The sequence below is a fragment of the Acanthisitta chloris genome, unplaced genomic scaffold (genome assembly GCF_000695815.1).
Source record: "Acanthisitta chloris isolate BGI_N310 unplaced genomic scaffold, ASM69581v1 scaffold33193, whole genome shotgun sequence".
NCBI lineage: Eukaryota > Metazoa > Chordata > Aves > Passeriformes > Acanthisittidae > Acanthisitta > Acanthisitta chloris.
In genome coordinates this window covers 3,635-15,387 of record NW_008667211.1, presented here as the reverse complement: position 1 = coordinate 15,387, position 11,753 = coordinate 3,635, and the positions used below count along the sequence as shown (strand labels likewise).

The 11,753-nt window shown below is 40.6% G+C and overlaps 1 protein-coding gene across 1 annotated transcript in view; it reads right to left on the bottom strand.

The window, feature by feature from the left end:
• LATS2 (large tumor suppressor kinase 2) overlaps positions 1–11,544 on the bottom strand; it is a 41,914-nt gene extending 30,370 nt beyond the window's left edge. Inside the window, exon 1 of the mRNA XM_009072416.1 lies at positions 11,206–11,544. Within this exon, the coding sequence (XP_009070664.1) occupies positions 11,206–11,544 (339 nt within the window). The remainder of the gene's footprint in view (positions 1–11,205) is intronic.
• Between the last annotated feature and the right edge of the window lie 209 nt (positions 11,545–11,753).

Below are 11,753 nucleotides of genomic sequence, written 5' to 3'. Positions count from 1 at the left end.
ACCCAGTGAAGGCAGAATTTCAGCCCAAGAATCTTCATATTCTAGCATGGTGGGGCAGGGGATATGATCCCAGTCTAGATATATGTGCCGTTGATCTGAAATCCCAAACACACTACTCTTCCCAGCTTTCTCATCCCACTGCATTCTGCACACCAGTGCTCAGAGAACAGAGACAAGTTCTATCAGTAATTCAGACCATGCAGGCTCTCCAAGTTTTCTCTTCTAGCCCAAGCAACCAAGGGACCCCCTGTTGTTGCAGGTGGGGTCTGAGGAAGCAGGACACTGTTACTCAGGAGCTGATGAAATGAAAAGGCCTCCCCACCCCCCCAGCACTTCCTGCAATGCTCCATACACTAAAGTCATATACCACTACAAGCTGGATCGCAGCTCAGTGCATTCCACTGCACTTTGTCACGCTTCCCTGACCGACACTATGCCAAAAATTACTAGCTTTAACAGTTCTCTGGTGAATAAAAGAGCTTTTGCAACTCCGAAACAGAGCTGAGTTTTTAATTCATGTTAAATCTGCTTTTCTGTTCCGAAGGAACATTTTTAATGCTGCCTGTAATTCCCCTTCTGTGCTTTTATTTCTTACTTCTGTAGTGACTTTTGTGAAGATAAAGGGAAAATTCAAGCTGACTAGTTCTGAAAGCCTTAGAGACCTCTCAAATATGCCTGAAGGAAGTAAAAATATGAACTAGCAACATAAAAAGATGAAAAAGTCTCACATTGTGTTCATATAAATCTAGAAATGCATGGCAATAAGATTCACAAGAAGGCTACCACAGAGTACAAAATCCAAAGTACAGCTGGACTATCTAAAACAAGCACAGAGCAACATTATCCAAATTTGCACATTTGCTGTTTATTTACTCAGTACCCAACTGAGCACAGTCTTGGAATACAGACTGCTCCTGCAAACATCCCTTCTACTCAGATACTCTAAGCACTTGCAGTTACAGACTGTGCCCTAAGAAACACTCCTCTGTACTCTGTTATTCACAACCTATGCCTATTATTACCGAAAGAACATGATTATGAGAAAACAGTAAAACTAACCTAAGTATTTAGAAGAGTAAAGTTCTCACTAAGCCAATGCTTGACTCCCTTCCCTAGCAGAATACCAGCACAATGCATGTGTACCCAAAAAAGGGATCCCACTTGTCTCCAAGCCAGTCAGCTTTGCTCAGCACATCAAGAACTGTTGCTCCAGCCCATTTTAGGAACAGAGGGTTTCACTATCCAACCCCATCTCCAGGCTGACCTGGAAGCATGCCTGCCCCGATCTCTCCTTGCGTATGGAAATAATAAAGCTATTTTTACGTGAAAAGCAAATCCTTGTTTTGATGGCTGTTCTTGCTTTTGAGAAAATAAAGGATTAGCTTTTCACGTAAAAATGGCTTCATAGTCTCAGACTCTCCTGCCTGAGCAGTGTTCCAGGCTCAGGGGGGAATAGATTCTCCCTGGCAGCAAATCTGAGCACCCATTTCTGTCCGAGTGAGGTGCTGGGCCTGCAACAGCAAGTTCTCAACCTTCACCAGCTTCTGACGTGTACAAATCACAGGGAAGTTCCTGGAAAAGTTTGTTGCAAAAGGTTTTACAGCACCAAAGTAGTACTGAAAAATACTTTTTTTCTAGGTTACTTTCATGTGGTTAAAAGCCCCGAAGGTTCACTTCTCAGTAAACAGGGAGATGAGGGGTGGGGGGAGGCACACCAACGCAAATGAAAATTCTTGTGGTTTGCTTTTGAATTTGCTGGCACTTCCCAGTGAGGTCCTGCTTTGGTAGGATGGGGAACTGGCTCGCCACGTGCCCTGGCAGGGACCGACGACTTTTGCCCGCTTGGAGACTCCTAGGCTCTAGGTCTTCGATTTGCTCTGTTGAACACAGCATCAACATCTTCTCTCCACTATCTGCATGACTGCAACACCACGTTTCACAGGTTCTTCATAAAACATCTTCAAGAAAGCACTCAGTGAACTTAGTGCTTGCATTAGAAAACATAATAAAAAGATTTTCTAAATGGAAGGCATAGCCAAGGTTCAAGAAATGATCACAGGAAGGAGATGGAAGTGAGTTTCCGGCATAGCAATTGCTGGAGCACCTGAAAGAAAGAGAAAAATTCCACCCTGCTCCAGCACACAGCCAGCTGGTTGCTACCATGTCTGGGCAGCACACACTGCACAGGCAATCATCTAAAATTCAATCAAGAAGCTGTGCTGGACCATCCGAAAAAAACAGGCTTCAGCAAGGTGGAATGCACATCTCTGGAGAAAATTATTCAGCACTCCTTTGGAGCCAGGACAAAAATTGCCCAATATGGAGTGAATTTGTCTTGATTCAAAGATGTCTGTCATATGGCCACAGCTTTCTACACTTCTAATTCAGGCAACCAGATTTTTTTTGTAAACAAGACCACCTCACACATATTAGTATTTCCAAGGTTCCAATTACATTGATTAAATTAGATTTTATCCATCTTTATCAGGCTGACATCTGGCAGGGTGGTGGAATGAACTCAGTGACTACAGCAAAGCTGGAAGAAAAGCATGAATAGGGCAGGTGGCTAGTTTAAGCACAGACTATGGAATCCTGACACTGAATGGAAGAAAAGGTGCAGAAATGAAAACATATGGGGCGTGCTGGCAAAGTCACATTGCAGTTGCATCTATAATTCTTCAAGATGCCACATCAAATCTAAAAAATAAGGCTGAAGTCTATAAAAGTAATAGTTCTTAATAGTTTGCAGTTATGATAAAATCAATTCATTCAGGGTGTTCAGTGGCACATAAAGAAAGGCCTGTAGGAGGCGTTAATATTAGTCATTCAAACCAATGGAGCAGAAAAACCAATGCAACAGGACAACAGGTAAAGGAAGGAAGGTACAGACTTGAATAACCTTGAAGACATATAAGATCTGATACAGTGGAAAAACAAACCAGACAGGGAGTGAATGAAGCTGCAGATCAGCAACAGTGATCTCTGAGTCTCCGCTGACATTTTCTTCTGTTTTGAAATAACCCCCATCCAAAGGATTCATAAATAGTGGATAAAATCCAAACGTAACCATGTGAAGACTTACCCAAGAGTAATTTTACACTGCTAGTTGTCCTTAAGTCAGTCAGTTTCTTTTAAGGGCAAAAACTTAACTATATGATCCCCTAGTAGCAGTATTCTTCTTCCTAGCTTTTTAGCATCTTTGCATGCTTTGGATTACATGAGCAATTTACAAATCTTGTAGCAGAGTAATGAGGGATATAGAAAACAGTTGCAAAATGTTCATTCAAGCAATATACATATAAATCTCAACAGTTTTCTACTTACACTGAGCTTATATTTCTCCAAGTGCACAGAGAACAGTATGTGTTGCACTTAACAGTTTCACATACCCACACGTACACTGATAACAAAGACAAAGCAGCACAGAACATGGTTATTTTCACGGACTGTTCTTGCCATAGCCATTACCTGATTCACAAAGATATGGGTACACAACATTCTTTGACTTCAGCCTCCTGAAAATTAACTGACCTAGAAATTATATTTTTAAGTATTTTCATATCCTTTCCCATTCTCTTCATCCTTTGCCTCCCTGGGGAAATATTTTTAATTACTTGCATTCAGTCAAAATGAAGAGCACAAGTTTCTCATCAGGAAAAATCCATCTCTTACACTGCAGGGAAGCAGAACATAGCTTCGAACATTAGAATCTTGTTTACTTAGACTGAAAAAGAAATCTTCAGTGCTGTACCAAATCCTATGGACTAAATTCTTCACAAACAGCTGGTACCATGCAGACACTGCAGTTATCATAATACATATACGCACACATGCTTCTCTTGGGTGAAACCTGATTTCTATGTGTCAATTTGTATCCAAGAAGCTTCTCATGATCTGCTAGTGACAGTCCAGATGGCAGGACAAGACCATTAGAGCCAAACCAGCTTTGCTGTGCTGCGGCCATAGCTGAGAGACTCCGTCAAGATGGGAGCTGACAGAACCACCTCAGCAGAAGCTGCCAAGTAACATAAAGTCAAAAATATTCCAGCAGCCAACAGTATTTTGGACGATCTGCAGCAGATGTGTAGAGCTGGCAGACAGCAAGTTCCACTGGTTGACTTTCACCAGGCTTCTATTAAAGCAGATTCTGAACCCCTCTCAAGTCTGGACAATATGAGACTGCTACTGGTAACACCACAGACCACAGCAAGAACAAACTGAGGAAAAAGGATTGGCATTGTAAGTTATGATGTAGATTTGCCCATGGTTTAGGAAAAAGAAAATGAATAAATAATAATATTTTTTTTTAAATCACTCCACAGAAGTATGGCATATACCTGTGTATCACATGAGAAGTAACCAAGGATTTTGATTTGCATTCTACTGATATTTAATTAGCAGCTCTAACGTAAGCTTTTGTTTAGTTTAGAAACTACCAGAAAAGCATTTATGGGTTGAATTAAATGAGTTCTAAATGCACATTTTGGATGACCCCTAAAGACTGTAGCATGCAAAAATTTTGCATCCAGTCCTTCTACTGAAATCTCTCTAAGCTTAAAAGAGTCATTCAATTTTTTGAGAAAAAAAAAGCCCCACAGAGACAACCAAAACCCACCCCACACTCCCCTCCCCATGCAGAGATGCTATTTTTCAGCCTCAGTATAAAGCCGCATTGGTTCCTCTCAGATACAAGCTGAAAAGAACAGCAGAGATTTAGGCTGAGAACAACAACAAAAAAATGCAAAAGGAACAGTTACACCCTACTACTATTGTGATATCAACTTCCTGTTATAATAATAATGGCAATCTTCACTTTTGGTCACACGGGCTTTTTTATTCAGACTGAAGTAAATGCTTATGCAGAATTTTTTATGACTGTGAAGATGCCATTTCCTTTTTTTATTAAAAAAAACGTAAAATCCATAGCTCAACATTCTTCTGGCAATTAAATTTTAATAAACACAATTTAAGTATCCGGTGCAAGTTAATCCTGTACCCTGTTACAGCAAGATATAATTTTAGACTTTTACATTAACTCCAAAGCTTCTCGAATGTTCATCTGATATGACTAATAGGGAAGCATTAGTTTAACGTAACTCAAGATTCACACCTGTCTACTGTTGAAGTCTGGCATTTCAAACATAATCCTACTACCAAGATGTACTTTATTCCCTAGTTTGCTAAGGAAGAAAGGAGCCTAACAAGAATAAAGGGCAAAGTAAAACATACTGCAGTTCAGTGCCATATTACTTCCCAGCTGCCAAGAACCCACATCTTGTCATGCAAAGGAGAACATTCAATCACCTATTACTGCTAAAGAATATTTCCACCACCAGAAAAACACAAGGGAAAAGATAAACTTCATTTTTTCCCTTCTGCAGGACAAGCCACACTCACACAGAACAAAGCCAAGAGCACCTTCCCAAGCACATTGCGGGAGCTATGTCATGACAGAGAATTTTAGTACATTCACTAAGACAGTATCATCAAGAAATGACAGCAACATAGGAAGACTGGAGACAAGAGAAAGGGCTTAGGAGAGAGAAGTGTCAGCAGGTATCAGCTCAAGAGCAAACCTCATGTCTTGCTTTCAGCCCCTGGAAAGCTATGACTCACTTTATTTTCTGAATCAACTAAGAACTGAAATGACTTAAGGTGCTAACTTCAGGTGTATTGGTGGGAAAACACATTCCCTTACATGTTTTGATGAAGAACACTGGATTATACTGGAAACTTCTCAGAAATGAGAAAAAGGCTGAAAGCAAAGAGAGGTTAGAAAGAAAAAATATAGGAAAAGGTTATGAAACAAGCTGGCAACACATCTAGCACAGTGAAGGCAGAGTGAACAACTTACCTTCAGATGAGGGATGCAAAAGGAACACACAAGAGACTGCTGGCCTCAATAATCAGATCTATTTCAGCTGCCAAAATAAAACCCTTCTCCTGCATTCAGCAGTGAGTGCCCTCGTTTGAACATCCCATTTTTCCTCCCTGTAACCCAAGAACACTTACATTCCCCCTGACCTGCAGCATAGCTTGTAATGACTCGTACCACCTTTAACCTGTGTCCCACAGAATAACCTGGGCAAACTTGTAAAAGCTCATTCTTCAGTCATTTTTCACTAACAAAACAATCTGGACCAAAAACACCCAGAAGATGACTAGGATGTTCATCCTTGAGGTTTTGGTAAACAGCTGGGCAGGCACAACTCTTGTTACAGGACAGGCCAATGTTCTGAAATTGATTCCCCTGTTTGCTCTGGGCTATTACAAACTTTGTTGCCCTTCCTTCACCTTGAAGGCAAGTTGTCTTTTTAGCCTTGTCCTCTTAACAAATACATCACAACGGGTATTTTACTACAGCAAAACTTCAGCAAGTCTGTTGCCAAAACAAAACTCCGCATTTCATCTGCTTCTTCTCATCACTCCAGTGTTAAGATGGAAAGTCACACTGCTCAGTAGCACAGTGCTCGACGGCACATGGACCACAGGTGAACAAGCATGACCTAAAACCCTACATAGAAAAGGAAGAACAGAATGTTTGTTCTACATGCAAAATGTAAAAAGCCCAAGCTCTATTTGGCAGAATATCATTTCCCTCACTTAAAGAAGTGCAAATATTTGTTCAAATTGACATAAATACTGTATTCCCCATTCTCAAAGTTTCCCAGATTCAAGCAGGACTCACAAATCAGGGTAGAACCTTTGCTAAATGGGTTTAATAAAAAGGATGCAATTAACCCATGATGAACAGATCAAAAGAATCCTGGAATGCAAGAAGGAGGAAATAAATAAATAAATGAACAAGGAAAAAAACCCAAACAAAACCCCATCCTGTCCCACCTCTAAGGACTGAATCCCATAATTCAGTGTAACACAGAGGACAAGATGGTCAACTTGATATTCTTAGACACATTACAGTACCCACAAACACCATTCCATACAGACAGCACAATTAATGTCTAATGGGCAGATTTTCCCCTTCAGAATGTCCTGATACTAGCACAGATGAGGTATACATGTTTCACTGCGGATATATTTATAAATGCCTCTGGAATAAATGGAAGCATAAAACCTTCCCTGCATCACATAGTTGTACAGCAGATAGCAAGTCACTGGAGGTACACAGCCTATAAAGAATCTCAAAACATGATTTTTTTTTCTTAAAAATAGCTGCTCAGACAAGCCATGTCTAGAAATCTTCACCCAGAAAAGGCACCATTGCTCAAAGGAAAGTTTGCTTGAGGGAAAAAAAAAAAAAAAAAACCACCAAAACTGACAAGCATGTAACGTTCCACAGTTCATCTAGAACTGCTGCAGCCCACTCTAAACTACAATGTCTGTGGCTGTTTATGCTCCAAGGAAGTACAGTAAGTACAGTACAGCCCATTCAGGTTGCTGGAATGTCACTGATCATATGCTCAATTGCATCTATTCATTAGAAAAATTCAATCCACAACAGCAGCTGCATTTACCACCACACCCCAAACACCATCCAGTTGCCGCAGGTGATTCCAGTGGTTTACCAGGCCACAGGACAGACGCTCCTTGCTCTTGTCCCTCTACAGGGACTGCAACTTACACTTCCAAGCCCAAGGGGTTTTATTTACTAAAGAATGGCACATCAGGAGTGCTTCTGGTTTCAAGCTTTTGCAGCAAAAAAGGTCCGGACTTTTGCAGTCATGTTCTATGAGTTTCAAAACTATTTATGCTGCACTAATTATTTTTGATTGAAACTTGCTAAATAATTACTGTTGAGAAGATGACTTAAGCAAACAACAGACAAGTTACTCCCTTTGTTTCAGAAAAACGATGACTAATTATGTGTGTAATTTTGTTTTGTATCTCTTAAAAAAAAACAAACGTGCCTTCTTTCAGGCCAACAGTGAAGTCCCCATTAAGTTCAGGGAACCAGATTTCACTCTGAAATCATAAACTACGTAACGGCTGAAAAATAAATCTTTCTGAAAAAACACGGCACATTTAAAAGGACACCGGCAACTTCCTAACCAATTAAAAAAACCCAGTCTGTTTTCACATCACCTATGATGACTGCAAGTGCAAGATACAAGAATTTGCTATTTGCTTCATTAATTACACTGCATTTCATACACTTGTTAAGTTTACCAAGTGGCTTATAGCCAATTTGCTGGCTGTGTGGATCTTTCATAGAGCAACACTAAAGTAATAAAATATTATGTTTCCTTTTTGTTAATTAAACCAATTTCAATTTCATCTTAATACTTAGAGCCACTTAGGCAGAACAGGGAGATACAAACCCTAATAAGCAACATCTCCTGTAGGACGTGAAATGGTTGTTAAAATCTAACCATGCTACAGATAGGTTAATGAATGGCACGGATAAGAGTAATAAATAGAAGTATCCTTTCCCTAGCCTCTAAAAATCTCCTTCCTTCTCAATTGTCACTGCTCCCCTTCACCCTTCTGAAATCCCTTATTGTGGACTAATAAACAGATGGAAGAAGGTTCACAATCCTTGTATGGTGTCCAGGCTACCCACAAGGTTAGGATAAACTTTCCTGTGTTCCACCTAGAACACCAAAAACACCAGCCCAAATCCAACTTGCAAATGGAGTTCACATAAGATCAAACTGAATCTTATAGCCACCTACTTATTTTTCCTAGAACGCCCACGATTAGCGCCTCTTATGACAAATTCCCAACTTCAGGATGCTTCCAGCTGCTGAACAGCTGATTTGTGTACCATGAAGCAGATCAGGAGATGTAAGATCTTGTACTCTGCGAGCTTGCTGTAGGGGAAGGCTCAAGTAGACCATTAGCTATCCATGGATTGCAATCCTTAACCTCAAAACCACATTTGCTCTTGGCATTTGAGGGGGAAGGTGTGGGATTGGCTTCAATGCTCATTTACCAACCTCACACTAGCACTGGGTCCAGAGGCAAATAAAACCATCCCCAAAGAACCTCAAGCTGACTTCACTTCTCTGTTAAATCAAAGATTTGTTAGCTGCCGACAGGACTACAGAAGATGTCCCTGAGGTAGGAATTTGAAGGCTTTTATTCACAAGCAGGGGCAGGGTGGCTTGGGATGGCTGATTTACTACACATCATGATCTGAAACAATTCAACATATGACCCAAAACCGCTCAGGCACCAGGAGGAAAGGAAGAGTCTAGAGGTAGTAGTCAAGTCTGTCACCCTACACCACGCCATCCCCAGGGCCAGACACCATTCACACCATCTCAAGAAGCTCCATTCAATCCCATCCCTTCAGGACAGCCAACCTTCACATGGCCTGGACACACATCAGAAACCCCAGCATTTTTATCCACAGGATTCCACTCTTGAAACCTCTATGTGCCCTCTAGCCAAACGTGATCCTGCTTACACCCAGATCTGAATGCCTAAGGTATAGGCCCAATAATGCTATCCCCAGGTAACAAGTCACAGCTAGACAGAAAAGCTAAATGTGAGGATGGAAGAATCATAGCCAACGAGGAGAAAAAAAAAACCAACCAAAAAATGTGCAGCCCAATTTATGGAGTTATGAAAAATCTCCACATCAGTCAAAACGGAGTTCAGTTCTCTATAAGAATCAATAACATTTGTATGAACATTTAAGTCAAAATAGCTACATATACAAATAACTTTATGCATCTATAGATAGTGCATTACACTGCCTTAAATACCAAGACATTTTAACAGGTGCTCAGGTATTTCTGTTTTACACATTGGCTTAACATTACTGTGCTGTAGTGTGTTCAAGGTATGCTCCAAGATTTCAGTCCAACAAGCCTGTTCTGTGTGTGAACGATTTGTCCATGTAACCTACCAAATGTGCATTTCCAATCCAGAATCCAGCTGTGCTCATTTAACCTTGGCTCATACACACAGGGAGTGTTCTCATCCTAAACAGCTAGGGAAATTTAGAGGGTAGAGTTCTAAAAACACTGTGTTTTCATGGTGTGCTTAAGATCAGAGAAAATCCTTGGTTCCTCCAGTTAAATAATTCAGTACAGCATCTTGGTTCACTAGACTAGGAAGTGTTTAGTTGTACTCCAGCACTTCTTATTGGATCTGCAATCTACTCCAGCTCTGATTATCTCACACAGCATAAACTCCTTGGAATACAAACAGCACTAATTAGTAGCTACATAGCTCCAGGGAAATGCACAATGTTTATAATAATGCCTGATGTTAGTTTTGTTATACAGATCCAGAATATGGTATAAGAGAGTCAAGAGACTCACACTCTGCCATGAGTGAATGAAGGTTGAGTTTTGAAATCAATGAAATGCCACTGAAAGCACTTAGGTTTTAAATCCCTCCAATTTATATCAAGGACTATAAATGGAAATGTTTCTGCTTGTCAACAACTGCCTTTCAAACACACTGGAAAAAAGCTGTTCCTACAACAATCAGAATTTGAACCCAAACCAGCACTTCCATCTCTGAAAAGCAAAATTTTGAACTATTCCTGGACAGAGGTGGAAGTTAACACCAATACTGGATGCACAAGCAAGATGAATACAGCTCAACACAAAAAGACCATGTTCTGCACCAAGTGAGTGGCCTTTGAAATAAGTGTATTCCAGTATCAAACCCAGAATGACAAAAAAAAATCATCTCTACTCCAAGTCTCTTATCTGAGCAGGGCTACCACCTCTTAATAGAGCAAAGAAAGTAGGAAGAAACGGTGTGTACCGAACCACTGCTGCTTGCTGAACATCCAGCCAGTTCCACCTGCTTCTGGCCAACAGCAAGTGAGCATCTTCAGATACCATATACTGTCTCTGTCACTTCTGATAGTTACTTCTGACAGTGAACTGAGCCTAGATATACTAGACAAAATTCAACTCTATTACTCACAGCTATGACTTGTTCCAGTAGTGTGGAGAAAAATGAAGAAACAAAAAAGAAGTAAAAAAGAAAAGAAAGACAAACTACCCCTGTTCAGTCTTACACATCAACTGGAGAAATCATAAAAGAATCCTAGAGCTCACCATGACTGTCTTTAACATAAATTAGCCCCATACTAGACACGTCTCTCCACAGTGAGTCCATCTACTCTGCTGGTCATACAGCAACACAACTGCCAGAAGAATCGGTGCATTTCTATGATACTATGATTTTGACAGCCACCATCAAAATCCTTTCTTCAGTACTGAGTATCCCCTTGTTTTGACAGCAGTGACAACAACCTCCCTCCAAACTCATACGTACCTGATCACAACCTGCATTCACCAGTTCCTGCAGCATCTGCCTGTTTACTTCAATGGCTGCTGTAGTGCTGGACTCATTGGCAAAAGGCAGCAAAGAGTATCGAATTTCTCGCAGAGCTTTCTGATAAGGTCCAAACTTGGGCGTTTGTCTCATCTGCTGCTGCCTTGCAGCATCCTTCCCCATTATAATCTTAGGGTCCAGAGAAGTTTCACTGCCTGGTCCAATAGGCAGCCCCTGACCTGAAGATTTGGATGGCTGCTTTAAACCTTCCCGGATCTCTTGTAACCTTTGTCTGCTGTTTCCAGAATACGTCGTAGCAGGAAAAGTCTTTGGCCTCATTGTTAATCCAGTTTTCTCTGAGCATAAATACAGCTTTATTCTTTGTTTTTTTTAAATTATTTCGAAAAAGTGTCACTTGATGGTATCAATTTCTTGTAAACATAATCCTTCGAAGAGAAGAAGAAAGGGCAAAATTCTCAAGAGATTTCTGCCCACGTTTTACTTCAGCTCACAATCTTCACATTTCCTACAGAAAATGAAAATCCGTG